The sequence below is a fragment of the Rhinopithecus bieti genome, unplaced genomic scaffold, assembly GCF_001698545.2.
Source record: "Rhinopithecus bieti isolate Rb0 unplaced genomic scaffold, ASM169854v2 scaffold_25288, whole genome shotgun sequence".
Taxonomy (NCBI): domain Eukaryota; kingdom Metazoa; phylum Chordata; class Mammalia; order Primates; family Cercopithecidae; genus Rhinopithecus; species Rhinopithecus bieti.
The window spans coordinates 179886-203177 of NW_016811567.1; the positions used below are offsets into that span (position 1 = coordinate 179886).

Consider the following 23292-nt stretch of genomic DNA (forward strand, 5'->3'; position numbering starts at 1 on the left):
GATAAGAAAAACGGATAAATGAAAATATTAACAAAACGTTTGAGTATGCCAGAGGCCACGTGAAAAGACGGTGTGTGGAAACAGGTGGGACCCACTGGTAAGCTGGATGCGCGAGTAGGACAAAGAAATTGCCCCGCACTCCCGGGCCTCACCCAGACACAAAAGAAACGCCCTCTGCCTTTAGAGGCGCAGCCTTTCCTCAGCCAGCCCAGCGGCTGGGTTGCACAGTCCCCGCCCCCGGCCGGCCCCTGTCGCTCCCGCCTCCATCCCTCGGGCCTCGGAAGTGACGCAAGCGCCCCCCCACCGCCGCTAGATCCGCTGCTGCTGCCGCGGCGGGCGGACCTGCAGGAGGCGGCGGCGGCGGAGGCGGCCGAGGCTGAGGGAAGATGGCGGACGGCGTGGACCACATAGACATTTACGCGGATGTGGGCGAAGAGTTCAACCAGGTACGTGAGAGCCCGGGTCCCCGTCGCCGACGCGGGCGGCGCTGTGGCTGGGACGCTGACCCGGGGCCCGCTGCGGCCGCGAGCCGAAGCGACTGCAGACTGTGCGCCCTTGGCCGCCTCTCCTGGTCGCCCGCCCGACCCCCGGCGTGGCGCCCCCCCCCGCCCTTCGTTCTATCCGGGGCGTTTCACGGCCGCGGGGCGCGGCGACCCTTCACGGCGGGCCCCGGAGCGCAGACTGCCGTGTTTCAGCTGGTGCAGCTGCCTCCGGCACCTCCCTTGCCGGAGCTGCCTCGCTCCCTATTGTTGGCGGCACCCGGCTGGCGCTTCCCGCCGCGCTAGGCCCGGGCGGTGGGGCCGCGTGTAAGCGGCGGAGAGAACTGGCCGCCGCCGCGCCCCCTCCCCCGTCGCCGGCCGGAGGAGGAAGCCCCGACAGGGCGCGCGCCCGCCGCCGCCGCCCCTTCCCCGCCGCTGCCGCTTGGGCTCAGATTCCTTCCATTGCTCCATTTTGTCTCCCTGCCCGCGCACTGTCGCCTCATGGAAGGCCGCATTCACGGCCCTTTGTATCCCGCGCGCCCAGTCCCTGGGGCTCTCCTCGGGTTTGCGACAGGTTTCGGCGTGGCGCCTTCCTCCTCCCTTCACACTTTATGAAGGCGGCTGAGGTGCGGGCTTATTTGCAACAAGTCATTTGACTTTTGGAGCCACAGATAAAAGTCGGTGCGCTGGTCCTGCCTTGTTAATCCAGGGCTTACAGTGCCTTTGAAGCCCAGCCGTTTTTGGCCTTTGTGATGAAAATACCTGTGAAGATGGGTGCCCGGGGACCAAAAGGAAGATTGGAAGCGCGATGTTTGGATGGAACAGAAAGATGTTAGCTCACCCACAGGTCTCATAGTGATTAAAATGAAAGAACGTTCACCCCAAATCCTATGATGTGGTTTAAAAATAGAGTTGTAGATAAGACCCTATTTTCGAAAACAAAGTGTTAAATCCCCCGGCCCTGCGTTACCTTTTGAAAGGTTGAGCGAAAGTGAGAATGCAAGGTTTTCCTGAACGACGTTGCTTAGAGGTAACGCGGAGCTGTGATGTCTGATAATGGGCATCCTTGCAAAAGATGTCGTTTGTTGCTAGAGTAGTGACGTTTAAGGTTTGAACCTGCTGGTCGTATCTTTACTGCATCTTATGTAGTAACACATTTAAAACAAATTGTGCCTAACTGCGGTGTTCCTAAAAGGTTTATTTTTTTGTATTTCCCAGGTCCTTATGAGAAGCTTAATAAAATAATACTGGTTTAATGTGTTTTTTTCCCCCTCCATTAACCGTCATATTCGTGACTAGTTGCTTAGGCTTTTTAAAAACAAGGAAACTCAAGAGCTCTTTACTGTTTTATTTTTCAGGAATGACTTTGTTCTGGTTTAAATAGTAGAAAACAGAAAACTACCAGTTGGCTTTAAATGTTTGCTACTCCGTTGAAGACTGGATTTGTTTAAATGTAATACATTGTAATCAAAGGTTAAGTTTTAAATCTTTGTGTTTTAGAATTGTGCTTGTTTTAAATAATAATGCTTGAATTGTGTCAGTTACAAATCAGATACATTCCTCGAGTGCAATACAGATTCTAACGCTTATAAGACCTCTAGGAAATTTTTTCCCTTTTATTTATCAAGTGAATGTAACAGTGCGTTTAGAAGAGGGCCGTAACTGCAAGGAACAACGATTAAGTGTTCAAGGCTGCCCTTATTAGCTTTTCTTACAAGAGAATACATTGCTTCACCTTTCTATGCACAATAAAAGAAGAATTGGGACGCAATTTTAGAAGTTAAGCATTTTTCAGTACCTCTTAATGAAATATGTTTGGGCTTTTGCATACTTAATTTGAGAGGGACATCTCCCTTATCCGGATAGCTGGGTGGATTCTTATCCCTGTGCAGTAGCAAATGCTGACTGGGCGGGAGGTAAGAGGAGATGAGTTTTGTGGACCCAATGAGGGACTCCTTTTAAATGTAACTTTTCAACGATTTGTATAAGGTACGTACCACATATCTAACACAGTTGTATAATTTTACCAGTAAAATCTTTATATGTTTGAATAGATTAATGGCGAGTATACATAGAGGCATTGATTTTGCTACTTTGCATATCGTTGGCCAGTCAATGATTGATTGATTTGTATATCCTTTTGCAGTACCACTGCTTGCTGTGGTAGTTCCTGCACCAAAAAAAAAAGTCACAAAAGGATAGTTGGTTATTTTCAGAGCTTATCCTGCTTTTAAAAATGTTACTGTCATTGAAATATTTTTCCGAAATCTTACCACCATTAGAGGCAACCACAAAATAATTTACAACTGATTTAATCTTTACTAGCTGGTGACCTTATTTCTACTAGTTGCTATAGTAGACTAGACCTCTTGTTTTATTGTCGTTGAGTAAAATACTTACCTAAGTATTTGCCAGTTTTGACTTATTTTGGCTTCAAAACTGTTGTAAACATTAAAAAAAAAAAAACTTTGTTTTCCAGTGTAAACTGCAGTTCTAATTGGATTTGTGTACTTTGAAATTCGGCATAGTCTTTATTTCCGTTTTCTACTATTTTTTTGTCTGTATCCTGCTGAGTCTCCTGTTTTAAATGTCATACTTTTATGAAGCTTTTTTATATTTTGGTAAGGCACAGTATTATTTCAAAAAGTGAGTTGCATCTATTGTAGTAGAAAAAAGTGAGGCATTCAGCAGTCTTAGCAGAAACTAATTTGTTGGGAGATAGATTGAGAATAATAATTTAGTGAAGCTCTAATAGAGTTCCTTTCTTCACCAGGTGAACTTAAGAATGGAGAATGAAGGGGGAGGAGGCACAAGGGACTGACTAATCCTTATGGGTTCTCTTTAGTTCTTAGAGGTCTTTGGATGTCACCAAGTTGAGAACAGTTGGAAGGGCAATTTGAACGTCTTCCAAACCTCCATATTACTTGAAGTTGAGAAGAAAGTGATTCTGTCTCACACTCAATAGTGTGTCAATTCAGTTTAAACTGGGATTTATACTCAAGTGTAGTAATTACTAGCCCAATATTTAGTAATTGTAGATTTTAAAATTCTGGCCAAAACTAAATAATTTAAAAGTTGAATTGTTTAGGACGAGTGTGGTGGCTTATGCCTGTAATCCCAGCACTTTGGGAGGCCGAGGTGGGCAGATCACTTGAGGTCGGGAGTTCCAGACCAGCCTGACCAACATGGTGAAACCCCATCTCTACTAAAAATACAAAAATTAGCTGGGTGTGGTGTCATGTGCCTTAATCCCAGCTACTAAGGAGGTTGAGGCAGGAGACTCGCTTGAACCTGGGAGGCAGAGGTTGCAGTGAGCTGAGATCAGGCCACTGCTCTCCAGCCTAGATGACAGAGCGAGACCCTGTCTCAAAAAAACAAAAAAAAAAATGTTGAAAATACATTTTTTAAGTGTCTGTTATGTGCCAGCAACGAGGGATACAAAGTTTAGGTAGTCTCTACCCTTAAAGTACACTGTAGGGGAACTGAGAGATACCTACATACAGTAGTCCACACATATCCACAGTTCCACTTTCTGTGGTTTCAGTTACTCGTGGTTCTGAGGGCTGAAAATATTACATACAGTAAGGTACTTTGAGAGATGCTATATTTAGGTAACTTTTATTACAGTAAACTTATACAATCGTGTCGCTTCACGATGGCGATATGTCTGAGAAGTCCGTCTTAGGTGCTTTCATCATTTGTGATCATAGAGTGCTTTTGCATTTCAAACCTAGAAGGTACAGCCTGCTACATATGTAGGCTGTATGGTGTAGCCTGTTGCTCCTAGGCTACAAACTTGTACAACATATTACCGTACTGAGCACTGTAGGCAGTTGTAACACAGTGGTAAGTATTTGTGTATCTAATATATCTAAACATAGAAAAGGTAAGTGAAAATCTTGGTAAAAAGTGGCACACTTGTATGGGGCACTCATCATGAACCTGCATGACTGGAAGTTGCCCTGGGAGGGGCAGCAGGTGAGTGGTGGGTGAATGTGAAGATCTGGGACGTTACTGTACGCTGCTGTAGACTTCATAAACACTGTATAGTACACTCAGGCTACACTAAATTTATTTAAACTTTTTTCTTCAATGATACATTAACCTTAGCTTACTGTAGTGTTTTCACTTGATTGATTGATTGGTTGATTGAGTATTTTCTCACTGTCATCCAGGCTGGAGTGCAGTGGTGCAATTGTGGCTCGCTGCAGCCCTTATCTCCCAGGCTCAAGCAGTCCTCCTGTCTCAGCCTCCAGAGCAGCTGAGACTGCAGGCGTGTGCCACCATTCCTGGCTAATTTTTTTTTTTTTTATAGGGATGAGGTCTCACCGTGTGGTCCCAGGTAGTCTGCAACTCCTGGGTGCAAGCTGTCTTCCTGCTTTGAACTAGAAAAGTGTTGGGATTACAGACGTGAGCCACTGTGACTGGCCCATTTTTACTTTATATACCTCTTGGACTCTTCAATAACAGTTTAAAACACAAACACATTGTATAACTATATAAAATCTTTATGTCCTTATTCTATAAACTTTTTTCTTACTTGTTTTGTTTTGAGATGGAGTCTCGCTCTGTCACCCAGGCTGAAGTGCGGTAGTGCAATCTTGGCTCACCGCAACCTCTGCCTCCTGGGTTCAAGCACTTCTGCCTCAGCCTCCCGAGTAGCTGGGATAACAGGCATTCACCACCATACCTGCCTAACTACTGTATTTTTAGTAGAGATGAGGTTTCACCATGTTGGCCAGGCTGATCTGGAACTCCTGACCTCAAGTGATGCTCTCACTTGGCCAAAGTGCTGGGATTACAGGCGTGAGCCACCACGCCTGGCCTAAACTTTTTTCTTTTCTTTTTTTTTTTTTTAAACTTTTAAAATTAATTTTATTTTAGAAGAGACAAGGTCTTACTGTGTTGCACAGGTCTCAAACTCCTGGCCTCAAGTGATCCTCTTGCCTCACCCTCCCAAAGGAGGCCGGAATTATAGTCATGAACGACCACACCTGGCCTTTTTTATTTTTATTTTTTAACTTTTGTTAAAAACTGAAGACACACACACACACATTAGCCTAAGCCTGCCCAGGATCAGGATTATCAATATCACTGTCTTCCACCTTTGCATCTTGTCGCATCTTCAGGGGCAGTAAGAAGCATGGGCTCTCCTCCCAGGAAAACAATGCCTTCTGTAATACCTCTTGAAGGACCTGCCTGAGGCTGTTTTACAGTTAACTTTTTACAGTAGGAAGGATACACTCTAACATAATGATAAAAAGTATGGTGTAATTGGCCTTGGTGTGGTGGTTCACGCCTGTAATCCCAGTGCTTTGGGAGGCTGAGGTGGCAGGTCGCTTGAGGCCAGGAGGTCGAGACCAGCCCGGCCAACATGTCGAAACCCTGTCTCTATTAAAAAAAAAAAAGTAAAAGTAAAAACAAAAAAGTATAGTATATATAGTATATATAAACCAGTAACACAGTCGCTTGTTGTCAAGTATCATGTACTGTACATAATTGCATGTGCTATTCTTTTATATGACTGGGAGCACAGTAGGTTTGTTTACACCAGCATTACCAGCCCAAACGTGTGAGTAATGCATTGGGCTAAGATCACTAAACAATAGTAATTTTTCAGTTCCATTCTAATCTGACCACCTGGACCAAAAACCTTGTCATGCATGCTATAATTGTTCTCTTTTATTAGTTATTTTTTACAGTGCCTACTTTATAAATTAAACTTTATCATAGGTATGTATAAGGAAAAACATTATACAAGGAAAGGTTCCTTGCTTTCCTTGGCTTTAGGCATCCACTGGGGGTCTTGGAACATATCCCCCTCAGATGAGAGGGGACTACTGTAATTATAGCACACTGACAGGTCCTATATTATAGTTACCATACCTTTATGTTTAATCTGTAGAGTTTTGTTGATCTGGAGAGGAAAGTCAAAGAAATTCTGTGAACTTTACACTGTGTTCATTGAAGTAGTGTATTTTGTTGCTTGTTTGGGAGTCAGAAACTCTTAATGTGGGATTTAGTTTCTGGCCTGTCAGGCAGTTGGTCGCTGAGCACAAATTTAGTAATCTGACCACCCATCTTTAAAATGGAAGTGTAGGCCAGGTGTGGTGGCTCATGCCTATAATTCCAGCAGTTTGGGAGACTCAAGTAGGCGGATCACTTGAGGTCAGTAGTTTGAAACCTGCCTGGCCAACATGGTAAAACCGCTGTCTCTATTAAAAATAAAAAATTTAGCCGGACGTGGTGGTGCACACCTGTAATTCCAGCTACTTTAGAGGCTGAGGCAGGAGAATTGCTTGAACCTGGGAGGCAGAGTCTGCAGTGAGCTGAGATCAGGCCATTGTACTCCAGCCTGAGTAACAGAGCAAGACTTTGTCACACACAGAAATAATTACTTTTTAAAAAATGGAGGTGTATAGAGGTGGTAGTTGAAACGAAAAATTCACTTAGGAGTTACGGACCTGAACATCCGATAAGTCAGTTTTTATGTCATGAATCATTTTGCTTTACATTCAGTCATTATGTGTGTATTCTAGCCAATTGTTTAGCCAGTTAATGAAAGTAAGTTTCTTGGACAAATATCAGAGAAACATCGTTTATGATTTGTTTATGTTTACTAGGAAACCATCTGAAGTAAAGCTGTCAGGTTGAGATGAGCTAGTTAGAATTGATTCAGAAAAATGGATAGGAATGTTCAGGGAAGCTAGAACTCTTCTCTGTTCTGTTATTTATGGGTACAGTTAATTTAGTTGCCTATGAATTGTCCACTATGGTTTATGTGGCATATTTTTAGTACCAAATTGGCTTCCTTACCATTAGTTAAGGAAGGGATTTTTACAGGGATTACTAGCCAATTTTAATGCCTACTCAGAACATAATTAGATAAAATGTTATATTTTCTTTAAAAATATATGCATTAGGTTTTTTGCTATTGGATTCTGCATACTAGTGTTTCTTTTCCTAGGTACAGGATATATTTTGTAAATGCAAAATGTAACTTCCCCCCTTGATAATATTTCTCTAAATGGAAATAATTTAAAATACGCTTTGAAACAAGTGGCCTTTGCTGTGCATTTACTGATAGTATCATATAATGCACGAAATATCTGTGTGTGTGTGTGTGTATATATTTGGGGAGGGGCAGGTAGAGATGGGATCTCAGTAAGTTGGCCAGGCTAGTCTTAGACTCCTGGACTCAAGGGATCCTCCTGCCTTGACCTCCCAAAGTGGTGGGATTAACAGGCATGAACCACCATGCCTAGCCTCGAATGATGTTACTGTAATTTTAGAACCATCAAAAAAATGTCAGGTCTGTCAGGGAGAATGATGAATATTTTGACAGCTAGCAAGTTCATCCCAATAGTGGTATACAATATGTATCATGTATCTGTGATATTAAAATTGTAAGACAGGTAATTAGGGGGAAAAAATGTCTAAAAGTAACTTCTTGAAGGGAGGGAGTAGACAGGGATAATGAAAAGGTTGAGAAGCCTTACTTTAAGGGAACTAATAGGATTTTGGTCATTTTACCATCCATTTTCTCTGGCTTGGCAACAGATACTTGTATGTCATGTAGAACATAATCTTATTTCGTAAAATGTTGAGAAAATACCTTGCCTTTAGAATGATTGTAGTGATTTAGAATGGTAGGGAATGAAAAAGATTAGTGAGTTTTTTTTAACCCTAAGAGCTGTTGTTTATTCCCATCTTTATGTAATGTAGCTAGCTAGCTACTATGAACAGCCGATAAGATTGGGCAGCATTTGGTATCAGAGATAACTAGAGGGATGATGATATTTTCTTGTTTTTGAATGTCATTAAAATTAAAAGTAATAATTGAAAAGACTATGTAATAAAAAATGATACTGTTAAATATTTCTTTAAAACTGGAAACCTTTTTTTTAGTTTGTTCAGTAGGCTTGCAGAGCTCTATTTCTGTATGACCTGTGATATACATTTTTCATAATTTCTCATGCAAACATCATGCATGTTTTCTCACTTTCTGAAGTAAGAACAAAGTTCAGTGTGTTCTGTATTTTTTTACTCTGGAGGATTGACATGATATGAAGCTGATTAAAAGGAAGATTACTGATACTACATGAGAGTGTGCTTTGAGTTTCATTTTTAGTAATGGCAGCAAATGTATTCAGATTCATTATATTTTTTCCACAAAGTTTAAATGTATACCATTGGGGCTAAGTGTACAGGCTATGGCCTTGGAACAGAGAAGCTAACTAGTCCACATGGACCCCGGGACAATGGTCTTAATTAGGATCGTACTACAACCACTTGGAAGCAGTACAACTGCCAGACAAAATGGCTGATTCTAAATATTGGTAGAATCATATCAATGTGGAAAATTGGTTTGTGTCAACATAGGAATTCATGGATGGACAAAAATAGTGATTGTGGTGTACCAGGTTAGTGTAGCTGCAATTATGCTTGTAAATTTTTTGTCTACTTATGTAAACATTTTCACAGGTTTGTAGCTAATAGAAGAAAAATAATCTGTTCACCTATTTATGTAAGTGAAAGTGTAAATTTAAAAATACATTTAGTACTGCTGTTAATAACCCTTCCATTCTTTTTTACTTTCCCTCAGACCATATATTGTGATTATAGTTTCTGCTGAGGAGGATGGAAACTCAACTCCCTTTGAATAATATTAATAATTCTACTTGATGTACAGAATCGGATTTCAAGAGAGATTAAAGTGCCCAACACCCCTTGTGGGAAACTTTTTAGTATCTTAAGTGCATGGAACTACTGCTGCAGCCACACCACCTGAAGCTTCAGCTACACTGAAACTTCATAACAAAACTTACCCTCTTTTTTCCTAGTTTCTGTGGTCATTGAAATTTGAGCATGTTACTTTGTTTAACAAAAACTCATTTCTTAAAGATTATTTTAGATTGCTGTACAAACAATAAAATTATGGCATTATTCGGTGACTTGTGGTCTTAGTTTCTGCCCTTTGTTAAATTTAGCTTTGTTCTCTGATTTAACCTTGAGATCCCAGACCCCTTATTAAATAAGTCTTTTAGATATTCTACCTCATAACAAGTAAAATTGGTATGTAAAGATCCTGTAACTAGTAAATTGGATACGTCATTAATTACATAGATTACCTGATGATTACTTGAGGTCCCTTTATGTATATAAATGATATTTCCCCTTCTAGGCTTTTTTCTTTTTCTTTTAAAGAGATCGTATTCTGGCTGTCTTTTAAATAACAAAACAGTAGCCCGGGCCCATAATAATATCTTGTTGCTCTGTTTACCATCATATAACAAATACTTTTCTCTGGGTCATTCTCTATCCATTTAGGGACTATTTTGGCTCATGGCCCCTAAAACCATTAGCTCCTCCATATGTGCCATTTGTATATTTCTGTAGTAAATTGTATTAGTGGGAGAATCTGTAAGTTATATATGAACTTTTAAGTTGTCTTGTAATTGTCTTTTTCCTTATGTCAAATGTTCTACGTCATAAGAATAGAATGGTTCACACCAATACAGGTACTTAGTTGTGGAAAGGGAGAGTAGAAGATAAAAATGGAAATTTTCCTGTGCTACAGGCTCAGTCAAGCTTATGGTCTAGTAATGGTTATCAAAGGCAATTAAATAGTATTGAGTATTCTGCTTTTACCTACATTTCATTTTTCATGTACTTAGTCACAAATTGAACCCTCTTTTCTATTTTTTTCCTGCTCCTATGTCTGTTTCATTTTAGTTTTCCTTTTCTCTAATTATCATTTAGGCATGTGACACCCAGTAGCATTGCTTTAATTCTGTTGGTGACAGTGCCAGAGCTTTACTCTTTGTTTTGTGGTCTGTTGCTTTTCTCTTGCTAATTTACTTGACTAGATAACTAAGAATTCAGGTAAGCATTAGCTCTTTGTTCACTGAGAATGATACAACTTGGAAGATAATTAATTTGGATAGTTCTACATGTATTTCGTTTGTTATTTCTCTTTCCCTTGTTCATTATGACATTTTGAATTATTTACGTGCCCATATTTCTTCTTTCCTATGCCTCAGCTCACTATGCTTTTTTAAAAATATTAGTAGATTCCTCAAGGTTGGAAAACAAGATCTGAATACTATAGAACATAATAACTATTTTTCTGTGATCAAATATTATAGATATAATGGCTTTGGATTTTGGGGTGATTTTTCTAATGTCAGTTTAAAAAAAACTTGTCTATTTGCATTTATGTGTTATTACTTAAGAGTATTTCCAAGGAAAGTTTCATGTTATTTGTCTCCATGTCTTTCTTTTTCCAAAAGAACTTATTTTTTATATTATAAGTATCAGTGGAAAAGTAGGATTCATTATATGGAAATTAACTTTAGGCTGGGTGCCGTGGCTCAAGCCTATAATCCCAGCACTTTGGGAGGCTAAGGCAGAAGGATTGTTTGAACTCAAGAGTTTGAGACTAGCCTGGGCATTGTAGCAAGACCTGGTCTCTACAAAAAATAAAAATAAAAAATAAAAAAGGAAATTCACTTTTTTATTTTTGAGATGAAGTCTCGCTCTGTCACCCAGGCTGGAGTGCAGTGGCACCGTCTTGGCTCACTACAACCTCTGCCTCCCAGGTTCAAGCAATTCTCCTGCCTCAGCCTCCTGAGTACCTGGGATTACAGGCGTGAGCCATCATGCCTGGCTAATTTTTGTATTTTTACTAGAGACATGGCTTCACCATGTTGGCTAGGCTGGTCTTGAACTCCTGACCTCAAGTGATACACTTGCCTTGGCCTCCCAAGTGCTGGGATTACAGGTATGAGCCACCATGCCCAGCAAGAAATTCACTTTTTAGGCCTGTTCAAGAATACATCTATTGCATAAAATGGAAAAAAATTGGTACTGAAATCATCCTTGACCTTTTTCTATCAGATATTTAAAACAAAAAGTTGAATTTGTGTTCAAATCTGTTTTAGTAGTATTTTGACTTTTGTATAATCTAGAACATTATTTCTGTATCTCAGGAAGCTGAATATGGTGGGCATGATCAGATAGATTTGTATGACGATGTCATATCTCCATCTGCAAATAATGGAGATGCCCCAGAAGACCGGGATTACATGGATACTCTCCCACCAACAGTTGGTGATGATGTCGGTAAAGGAGCGGCACCAAATGTTGTCTATACATATACTGGAAAGAGAATTGCGTTATATATTGGAAATCTAACATGGGTGAGTGAAGTTAATACATGAATTAAATTATTGGTAATTGATTTTGAACTGCCCTAGTAATTGTTTTCTCCAGATTTTGTAAGTTTGAAGTTACTGTGTTTGTTTTCTATACGTGTTTGCTTGTCCAGTGAGGAGGGAAATACAGATATCTTTGCAACATCATTAATTCCAGTTCTTCTAGTTTTGAGTTTTGTGGTCATTCAGCTTTTCTTGGTGGAGATACTAGTTAAATATAGTTAAATTAGTTTTGTCTTCAGTTACCTTTTTTATGCTACCACTTTACCTTGCTTCAGATAGCGCAGTTTCACTAAAAATAATGCTCATATGGGGTCTCAAACCAGGATTCAAGTGTAAAAGGCAAGAGACATAGTATCATCACTCCTGGTTTAAAAATAGTGTCCATTATTTAATTTGTATTACAAATTTGAGTTTTATTTCTGCTCTTAAATTTGAAATCTGATTTATAGAAGCACTGCTGTATGTATTATATTTTAATTTGGGTTGTCATGAGACTAAGATTATTGATTTAGAGCTTCATTAAATGCACATATGTATATTTATATTTTTATTAACATTACATTTTAAATATCATTAAAATAGTCCTATAGAATTTTATATCTCTATTTAGTTATTATGTATACTTGAAAGTTAAAACTTGTATATCCAAAATCAGTAAAATTTGGCACCGTTGCATTTCCTTAGTAACACTGTGTTTTAACCTTTTATTTACATTTCTTTTTTTGGTGGGGGTGACAATTTGCAAAACTATATATCACCCAGGCTGGAGGACAGTGGTGTAATCATAACTCACGGAAGCCTCAAATTCTTGAACTCAAGTGATCCTCCTGTGTCAGCCTCTAAGTAGCTAGGAACACAGGCATGTGTCACTACACCTGGCTAATTAAAAAAACAACAAAAACTTGCAGAGCTGACTTCTTGCTATATTGCTTCAGGCTGGCCTCAAATTCCTGGCCTCAAGCTATCCTCCTAACCAAGCCTGTTAAAGTGCTGGCATTATGGTGCCCAGCCTATTCACATTTCTTTTAAAACTAATTTGTAACACATCTCCCAACACCCAGTCTGAGTATTCTATAGTATTGGAAACAGTAGCAGTGTAGTTATGTAAGTATGGTTGCTAAGTAAGTATTTGGATCTTAGCTCCACCATCTATTATTAATTTTATCACCTTGGGCAAACTCTAACTTCTATTGTATCATGTGTAAAATGAGGATAATAATAGGGCTTATAGGGTTGTTAGAAGAGTTAGTTAATACATAAAGTGCATGGTAGATATTAAATACATGTTAGTTTTTTCTTGTCTACGTTTTAATTCAAAAACAAGATGAAATTCAAAATATTTTCCTTTAATGGGAGGAAATGAAATTGGTTTTATTCACAATTTAAAATCATAGCAATTTAAAGCTGTACCAGAAACTCTTGAGAGTCAAATCCTATTGTAACCCCAAGGGTACCTTCTAGTTTCTGAAATACGTATCAGGGAATGAAGTTAGGTTCCCAGATGTTTTTTGTGCTGTTTAAAAATTGGAGCCTGACTGGCCCTAACTAGACTTAGATTTGCACTCAGCATTTATTTTGTATGTCCTAAATTTCCCCTTAAAACTAAACTGGGATAATAAAATCTTGGTTATATTTTAATGGTTAATGAGGGGAAAAATATCTTGCAGTGGACAACAGATGAAGACTTAACTGAAGCAGTTCATTCTTTGGGAGTAAATGATATTTTGGAGATAAAATTTTTTGAAAATCGGGCAAACGGCCAGTCAAAGGGGTAAGATTTTTTTCTTTCTTTTTGATTTAGTAGCTAGTGATACAGTTTTTAACAAGTTAACTTTCCTTTAAGTTAATGTTAATTACACGTGCATACAACACATGATTGTTTACATTGGAAGGAGGTTCTTGAGCAGAGATTGATACTGTTCATTTTATGTACCCTATTACCTAGCACACTAAAACCAATAGAATGGAGATGTGGACAGATCTGTTTTCTAATTTTCCCAAGTTTTCTCTATCTGTGGTTGAAATGGTTGTTGAAATCACAGTTTAGGAACCATTACTCTCCCTGTGATTAAGAGATGGGAGGGCAGCTGAATACTGTGTGTTACATGAATGTTTTGCTGTATTTCACTAGTAAACTATACAAGTGAGATAGGATCAGAATGAGAACATTATAAAATATAGATATCCAAAAGTAAGAAAATAAAATGCCACTATCCTACCATCCGTTGATGTTTACTTTTAACATTTTAGTGAAGATTCTTTTGGGCTTTTTCCTAAAAATAAATAAATAATGGAATTATAATTCATGTGTTTATATGTTTGATATAAGGAATAAAAATAAATACGCATCTCTAATGTCTCATTCTTTCGCATCATAGCTGGTATGCTACCGTAATTTACCTCTTATTTTTGGTTATCTCCACTTTTGCCTATTGTACATAATGTTGCAGCAGACATCATTTTATATAAGTCTTGGTAAAGATTTTGGATTTTCTTTTAAGGATAAATTGTTAGATGCAAAATGATAAAGAATATGCTTATTTCATATATTGCTTAGTTATCTTAGAAGGTTATACTAAACTGAGAATATTTTCAAAATGTATGCGGAGTCTGAACACTTCTCTTACACCACTTCACTAACTTCACTTACACCACTTGGTCAAAGCCACTATCATCTCTCACTTAAACTTGGCAGTAGCTTCATAACTGGAAGTATAGACTGCCCCCTACAGTCTATGCTCCACATTATAGAAGTTCTAAAAAAAGATGACATTCTTTCTGCTCAGAATCTTCTCATGGCTTCCTTTCTGTCTCAGTCTTTACCATTGTCTACAAAGTACTTTGTGATCTGTTTTCCCACCACCTTTCTAACCCTATCCTACCACTCTCTTTCAGCCACATTAGTCTCTTTGCTGTTTGCCAGACCAATTTCTACCTAGAACCTTTAGCTGTTTTCTCTTCTTGGTTTACTTTTCCCCCTTAAATATCTACATGGCTTACTCTTTCACTTCATTCAGGACTCAAAATGTTCAAGAGTTTTCTTCCATGACCACCTTGTGCAAAAGTAGCACCTTCCTATCCTGTTTCCTTTATTTTTGCTCTGGTATATTTTACTTGTTTGTTGTCTCTTCCAAGACTTTAAGCTTAATGAGAGCAGAGATTTTTTGTTCGCTATTACATCTCCAGCTCTAGAATAGTACGTTGCGTATAAGAAGTGCTTAATAAATACTTGTTAAATTAATTTAGTTGTTCATAAATGCTATGACCCAAGATAATCCTGGTGCAAACAGCAGAACTTGTTGACTAGAATAAGAAGTATAGTTTACAAGATCATATTGAACATTAGGGGGAAAAGAGCTTAAGCTTCTTAAGCTACTAAGACCCTCCCTCCCTCAAATAATTTAGAATATCCTGTAACTGTACAAATTGGTAATCATTCTGATTATTTTAAATTTATTTTTCTTATTGAGGTATAATTCACATGTCATAAAATGCACCCTTTTAAAATGTACAATTCAGGGATATTTATTATATTTATGAAGTTTGGCAAACATTACCACTGTCTCATTCCAGAACATTTCATCACCCCAAGAAGAAACCTTATACCCGATTAGTAGTCACTCCCATTTCCTATCTGCTGGTAACCGCTAATGTGCTCTGGATATGCCTGTTCTGGACATTTCATCTAAATGGAATCATAAAATACGTAGTCCTATATGACTGGCTTTTTTCCTTAGCATAATGATTTTAAGGTTCATCCATGTTGAAGCATGCATCAGCGTTTGTTTTTATGGCTGAATAATACTCCACTACACGGATATAGCACTTTCTTCTTTTAATCTATCAGTTGATGAATGTCTAGGTTAATTCCACCTTTGGCTGTTAAGGAAAATGCCCCTGTGAATATTTGTGTACCCATTTTGCGTGAACGTGTTATTTTCAGTTCTGTTGGATGTGTACGTGGAATGGAATTACTGGGTTATATGGTAACTCTGTGTTTAAACTTTTGAGGAATTACCGGATTATTTGCCAGAGCCATTGTGCCATTTTATTAATACGTGCTCATCAGCAATGTGCAAAGGTTACAGTTTCTCCACATCTTTATTTATTTATTTATTTATTTATTTATTTATTTATTGAGACAGAGTCTCACTCTGTCGCCCAGGCTGGAGTGCAGTGGCAGGATCTCGGCTCACTGCAGCCTTTGCCTCCCAGGTTCAAGCGATTCTCATGTCTCAGCCTCCTGAGTAGCTGGGACTACAGGCGTGTGCCACCACGCCCGGCTAGTTTTTGTATTTACAGTAGAGATGGGATTTCACCATGTTGGTGAACTCCTGACCTCATGATGGTCTTGAACTCCTGACCTCATGATCCGCCTGCCTTGGCCTCCCAAAGTGCTGGGATTACAGGCCAGCGACCGCACCCAGCCTCTCCACATCTTTAATACTTGTTGTCTTTTTTATTTTTGCCATCTTAGTGGGAATGTGATGGTATCTGTGGTTTTGATTTGCACTTGCCCAATGGTTAATGGTATTGTACATCTTTTTATTGTAGCAAAAATTGGAAGCAACCCAAATGTCCATGTACTGATGGATAGATTTCTTTTAATGTTGTATATTTATAATGGAAAATTATTCACCCATAAAAATAAATGAAGTGGTGATGCATGCCGTAACAATGGGTGAACCTTGAAAACATGCTAGTTAAAGAAAGCTGGTCATAAGGGACCTCCTATTGTGTGATTCCATTTAGATGAAATGTCCAGGATAGACCAGTCCAGAGACAGAAATTAGGTTTAGTGGTTCCATAGGGTACAGGGACGGGAAGAAATGGGAGTGATGGCTAATGGATATGGAGTTTCTTTTTGGGGTAATGAACATGTTTTAAAATTGATTATGGTGGTGGTTTTAACACTGAAATATTAAAACCACCAAATTATGTATTTTGAATGACTGAATTCTATGGTATGTTATAGAATATGAACAAAATGTGTACTCATATAGTTTTAAGAAATATTTTCAGTTTTAAAATTATTTATTTATTTTAGAGACAGGATCTTACTCTGTTGCCCAAGCTGGAGTGCAGTACTGTGATTATAACGTGCTGTAGCCTCAAACCGCTGGGCTCAAGCAATCCTCCTGCCTCAGCCTTCTAAGCAGCCAGGATTACAGGCATGAGCCACTGTGCCCAGCTGTTTTTTTAGATAAAAGCAGATTAAGACCTTTTTACAGAAGAATAACAGTAATAATATTCATCTCTTTTTACTTTGTATCCTCGCCCCTTAAACACCGTTTAGGTTTGCCCTTGTTGGTGTTGGATCTGAAGCGTCTTCAAAAAAGTTAATGGATCTGTTGCCTAAAAGAGAACTTCATGGTCAGAATCCTGTTGTAACTCCATGCAATAAACAGTTCCTGAGTCAATTTGAAATGCAGTCCAGGAAAAGTAAGCAGTCCTCAGAGGCTTTTATTAAAATATGTACATTTTAACCAGTGCATTTGTTAGGTGTTTTATACTAGAGAAGTCATCTTAATACTTGCTCACTAGAAACTCCATTTCACAAAGTCCATGCTTTGAATTAAATTTAATCACTGGTTATGACTGTGGGCCTGTGTACTAGAAACCTACCCTTGTTCCATTTTTCTCCAGATATAATAACAGACCCAATACTACACAACAATGTGCAAGTTCTGTAGCCCTGCCATTCTTGTCCTATTATTTCCATCTTAGATACAGAAGGAAACTACATTCTCATTCTTAGATTAAAGGAAAGCTATGTGGATGTGTATTATGGAGGGGGAGAGATCACTGACCAGAAAATGTTCATTGATTTTTCTGCTTGGCAACAAGACCTTTCACCACTTAGTAAACTGAATATAGAAAAGATTTGTCATTACACATTTAAGGATGTTATTATGTAAAGAGATCAGATGGATGATTATGTAATTAACAGAAATTCAAGTGGTTCCTTTTCTTTTAATGTTTTAGCACTTAAGACTTAAGAAGAAGTATGTTACAAAATTTAAATGATGTAATGCTGAAATTAAGATATCTATTGAAGAATTTCGGTCTTGGCTGCTGCAGAGTGCTGGTATTTTGAAAGTAACTCGTGATTACTTATGGAAAATATATTTAAACCTGAAAAATTTGAGTCTTTAAAAGTACCCAAATAGATGTGAATGTTTTTCCTAACCTATACTTCCTTATGTAGTTTGCATAGGCACAAGGCATTTGCAAGTTAATATGTTAGAAATAGAGTTGTTTTTAATAATAGTGGTTACATTTCAGAATACTATTTTTAATAATTGCTATTTATGAGTATTTGGATATTTGCAGCTACACAATCAGGACAAATGTCTGGGGAAGGTAAAGCTGGTCCTCCAGGAGGCAGTTCCCGTGCAGCATTTCCACAAGGTGGTAGAGGACGGGGCCGTTTTCCAGGGGCTGTTCCTGGTGGGGACAGATTTCCTGGGCCAGCAGGACCAGGAGGGCCACCCCCACCTTTTCCAGGTAAAACTTTTCTTAAATTACCATGGATAAAACATGTCTACCTAATACCTCTTTTCCTTTTCTCTCTTTTTCAAGTAATGCATTATTAATGTGACTTACTCTCCTTGTTATGCTATTTTTGGAATCCAGGAAATTTGATCAAGCATCTTGTTAAAGGAACTCGGCCTTTGTTCCTGGAAACTAGGATTCCATGGCATATGGGGCACAGCATAGAGGAAATACCCATTTTTGGCCTAAAAGGTCTTTATTTTTCTCCAAACTTGCTTGACTTATATATAGAATATTTACATCCGTCTTATATTCTTACCTCTTAAAAAAAGCCTTTCAAGATCATTTTTCCTTGTTTCACTTTCTAGCTTGGCATCAGAGTAGAATATAAGGTGGGTGATTTCACTGTAAGAAGTGTGTGTACACTGAAAGATGGAAAATATCTCTAGTCATTGTAATCTTTTTTATTAAAGTTTTTGTTTCAGTAATTTTTCTTAAGCATAAATGGAGCTAGTTAAGTTTGTAAGGATATACTTCATTGTAGTTGGTAGTGTAATATTTACCATACGGGTTTTATTTAAAGACAAAGACTTGGTGTATGCTTTATGCTTTTAAAGTATAATCTTGGCATATGAAAGAAAATATCTTATTAGTGAAGTGGTTTTTTTTCTCTTTCTCCTTTGTTTTTTAGCTGGACAGACTCCACCACGTCCACCCTTAGGTCCTCCAGGCCCACCTGGTCCGCCAGGTCCTCCACCTCCTGGTCAGGTTCTGCCTCCTCCTCTAGCTGGGCCTCCTAATCGAGGAGATCGCCCTCCACCACCAGTTCTTTTTCCTGGACAACCTTTTGGGCAGCCTCCATTGGGTCCACTTCCTCCTGGCCCTCCACCTCCAGTTCCAGGCTACGGCCCCCCTCCTGGCCCACCACCTCCACAACAGGGACCACCTCCACCTCCAGGCCCCTTTCCACCTCGTCCACCCGGTCCACTTGGGCCACCCCTTACACTAGCTCCTCCTCCGCATCTTCCTGGACCACCTCCAGGTGCCCCACCACCAGCTCCGCATGTGAACCCAGCTTTCTTTCCTCCACCAACTAACAGCGGCATGCCTACATCAGATAGCCGAGGTCCACCACCAGCAGACCCATATGGTCGACCTCCACCATATGATAGGGGTGACTATGGCCCCCCTGGAAGGTAGGTTAGTGTGTATCTGTGCAAGTACTTGATGATAAAAGATAGGAACAATGACTAAATAATTAGATTGTAGCTATATAAATGTTATTTCTGCCTTCCAAGAAGATGAGGTGTTTAAGCTGCTACTCTGTTTTAGCTGAAAGATACTGGTATAGGAGGATTTTTAGACATGTTTTCTTTGTAGCAAAAGTAGCATGCTTCAATATGGAAAAGTAACTACTATCGCTAAAGCACATGTCAGAAGCAGCTAGTATAAATTGCTATACACTATTGTGACTAACTTAGGAAATCTCTTGAGTATGAGTTAAGATTTGTGTGTTTATTTTACAGGGAAATGGATACTGCAAGAACGCCATTAAGTGAAGCTGAATTTGAAGAAATCATGAATAGAAATAGGGCAATCTCAAGCAGTGCTATTTCGAGAGCTGTATCTGATGCCAGTGCTGGTTTGTATATTTCTTGTATTAATAAAATTTCTTATTTATGTTATTAGGAATGACCTAAAAATGTAAGTACAATCTAGAAGATAGGTCATTTACATGTTCTTTTTGTATTCCGAAATCATTACCTGTGATTTATTTAAAAAGCATTGAAAAAAGCTGTGTGTCACAGTGTAGTGGGGAAAATCCAAATTTTAAGTTATTTGGTATAGATATAAGTCTTACCCTTGACATTTAAAGGTTCCGGGGCCTTATGACACCTTATTTATTCTTATATTTGCAAAATGATAATGTGCTTTACACACCTGTAATAATAAGTTGAGTTAATATCATGACCATGAAAGTCTTTTGCAAATGGTGAAACAGTAAAAGAAGACATTGCCTTGCATAGTTATTTTATAGCACAGTACTTTTGTAAAATGCCTTATCACTCTTATCTCAAGTGGTTTGATGGTATTTTGAAAACAAAATTTGTTTGACTTGAATCTCTTTCCTTTCCCTCACAGGTGATTATGGGAGTGCTATTGAGACATTGGTAACTGCAATTTCTTTAATTAAACAATCCAAAGTGTCCGCTGATGATCGTTGCAAAGTTCTTATTAGTTCTTTGCAAGATTGCCTTCATGGAATTGAGTCCAAGTCTTATGGTTCTGGATCAAGGTAAAACTTTCCTGTCTCATTTCCATTTAAAAAAACTGTTAGTTTACAAATGGAAAAAATACTGTGTTTGAGACTTTAAAAAGAGGACTTTGCTTTTACTTACTGATTATTTAGCATCTGGAGTGTTTTTTCTTTTTTAACTCTAAATATTAGTTGCTTGCTTAAAACCCTTCAAAGACTTTTACTCAGTCTTAAAACAAGACTGTAAAGATTGAGGGACTGTGTGATAAAGCCCCTGCCTATCTTTTTAGCCTCATTTGTACCTCTCCCTTACTGTTCTCCAGCCATATTTCTCCTTTTTCTCTAGATACATCAAATGTTTGACCACCTCACTTTATATTCCTTCTCCTGGGAGCAGTTTTCCCTGTCTCTTCACATAGCTGACTCCTTATTCTTCACGTCTCCTTCTAACTTCTTAGGAGGGGGCTTCTCCCAAGTTAGTCTGTTATATTGTTCTTTTTACTTCTTCCATAGTACTTACCGTAACCAATGCTTGTTATCAAGGCATATTTTTTCCTCATTAGAGCACATGTTGAATAAACACGTGCTGTAATGAGATAAAGCAGGGGCTTTATCTATCCTGCTCACTGTATTTCTTTTAAGAGATGCGGTCTTGTTAAGTTACCCAGGCTGGTCCTGAACTCCTGGGCTCAAGTGATCCTCTCAGCTTGGCCTCCCAAAGTGCTGGGATTATAGGCATAAGCCACTGTGCTCACCCATGCTCGTTATAATATTTCTAATGCCTACAGAGTGTCTGGTATAGAATGAGTGCTAAATAACAATTTCTTGAATGAGGGAGTGACTGAAAAAATTAATGATCTATCTTTTAGGTAGTTCCTTTTTTTTTTTTTTTTTTTTTAAGCATTGCTGCTAACTTTTAAATTTTATATATTTTTGAAAGGCAGACCTTTAAGCTTCACCTGGTATTCTTAGATGTGTCTTTAGTGTACTCTATCTGGTAGTCGTCGTCTTTAAGAGAAAGGAGCCTGCCTTTGACATGGTCCCCAATTTTGTAATTATTACCTTTTTGACCCAGTGTAAGAATCTTTGTGTCTGAATAAATTTGTCATAGATATAGGTATCTTGTATCATTTTTTTAAGTTTTGAAGTCCAAAGTAATAATTGTTAAATCCCAACACTTTGGGAGACCAAGGCAGGAGGATCACGTGAGCCCAAGGAGTTTGAGACCAGCCTTGACAACATAGGGAGACTTCATCTCTACAAAAAATTTTTTAAAATACTTGGGCCTGGTGGTGCATGCCTGTAGTCCCAGCTACTTGGGAGGCTGTGGTGGGAGGGTTGCTTGAGTCTCAGAGGTCGAGGATGAAATGAGCTGTGATCGTGTCCCTGCATTCCAGCCTGAGTGACAGAGAGAGACCCTATCTTGAAAAAAAAAGTAATAACTTAGGCCTTGATCAAGGAGCTGAGCTGTCTGGTGTAGAAATATAAGACATAAATATTATTTAATAGACAGTTATTATTTCCTTACTGTAAATTTAGCAGAATTTGTAGAAGTCTTTTAGGCAGTAAGCTTTGGTTAAATTATTTCTTTTTAAAAAATGGCAGTTCATGAAACATTTCTACATATTAAATACAGTGTGAATACTATATCAATTCTTGCTCCTGGTCGTAATTGTTAGCCCTCTCCTGTGCCTCTTCTCCTTCCCTGAATATAACATGCGTATTAGAAAGTTTCTTTGTGTTGAACGCTGCTCCTCATGAACCGTATGTTAATAGGTTGTCATTTTCATATATTTAAGCCCCATCATATGTTACGACTTCATGACTCTTATATCTAAAAAATCGTATTGTAGATGTTGTTTAGCTTAAAACACGAGTGCTTTGAGATTTTCCCTGTACCTTTCTATTTGTTCATTCAGTAAATACTACATGTCTGTTTTAGGCTACTAGTTTAAATAGATGATGTGATGCATTTCTGTGATGTGTTCGGTTGCTGATTTTTTGGTAGTGTTTTTAATAATGAAATTTCTGGTTCATGCTTACTGGTGAGTTGGTAAATCATTATTGGCAGCTCAGGATAGTAAGTTTAAACCAGATTTACGAAGAATTTTTTGCTCCCTTAGATTTTTTTAGACATGAAAAAATTGAATATTTTTAAGCTATCTAATTATGGAGAGCATTAATCCAGTAATTTCTTTTAGAAGACGTGAACGATCAAGAGAGAGGGACCATAGTAGATCACGAGAAAAGAGTCGGCGTCATAAATCCCGTAGTAGAGACCGTCATGACGATTATTATCGAGAGAGAAGCAGAGAACGAGAGAGGCACCGGGATCGTGACCGAGACCGTGACCGAGAGCGTGACCGAGAGCGCGAGTATCGTCATCGTTAGAAGGTGGGTATTCCTTGTTCCTGTTAAATGTGTGTGTATTCTTAACAGTAACTATAACTCCAAGGCTACTGTTTGTACAGTATATACCTACATTTTAAATGGTCCAACTACTTGGGAATGTAATCTTCTGGAAACGTCTGAAACAAATTATGGGTAAGTAATGACAGGTAAATTTTTGACCCTTTTATCTTTGAATATTTTATTGCTGAGTTATCACTTTTAGGTTTCAAATAGTTAATGGTCTTAACAAAGCAAGGAAATAATCAAGAGGACTCATTGTGTACTTCTAAAATCTAAAAATTGGGATTCTTGTAATCACATACTTAGGTTGTGTGTAATTTAGAACACAAAATACAGGGAGTTATTTCACATATATATTGTGTGTTTGGATTTTAAAATAAATGGAAAGTTACTATTCCTGAACTAGTTTTATTTGTCCCTAAAATTTATG

The 23292-nt window shown here is 38.5% G+C and overlaps 1 protein-coding gene across 4 annotated transcripts in view; it reads left to right on the forward strand.

Annotated features, from left to right (window-relative positions):
- Nucleotides 1-276: 276 nt before the first annotated feature.
- The window catches only part of CPSF6 (cleavage and polyadenylation specific factor 6), a 34632-nt gene continuing 11616 nt past the window's right edge, over nt 277-23292 (forward strand). The window contains exons 1-10 of one of the 4 annotated variants that reach the window (XM_017894055.1): nt 277-446; nt 11471-11680; nt 13366-13469; nt 16995-17140; nt 18032-18205; nt 18335-18445; nt 18885-19389; nt 19720-19835; nt 20336-20489; nt 22652-22844. In XM_017894055.1, coding sequence (XP_017749544.1) covers nt 387-446; nt 11471-11680; nt 13366-13469; nt 16995-17140; nt 18032-18205; nt 18335-18445; nt 18885-19389; nt 19720-19835; nt 20336-20489; nt 22652-22841 — 1770 coding nt within the window. In that variant the 5' untranslated portion in view covers nt 277-386 and the 3' untranslated portion in view covers nt 22842-22844. The remainder of the gene's footprint in view (nt 447-11470; nt 11681-13365; nt 13470-16994; nt 17141-18031; nt 18206-18334; nt 18446-18884; nt 19390-19719; nt 19836-20335; nt 20490-22651; nt 22845-23292) is intronic. The other 3 variants (XM_017894056.1, XM_017894058.1, XM_017894059.1) reach the window with 3 other exon arrangements.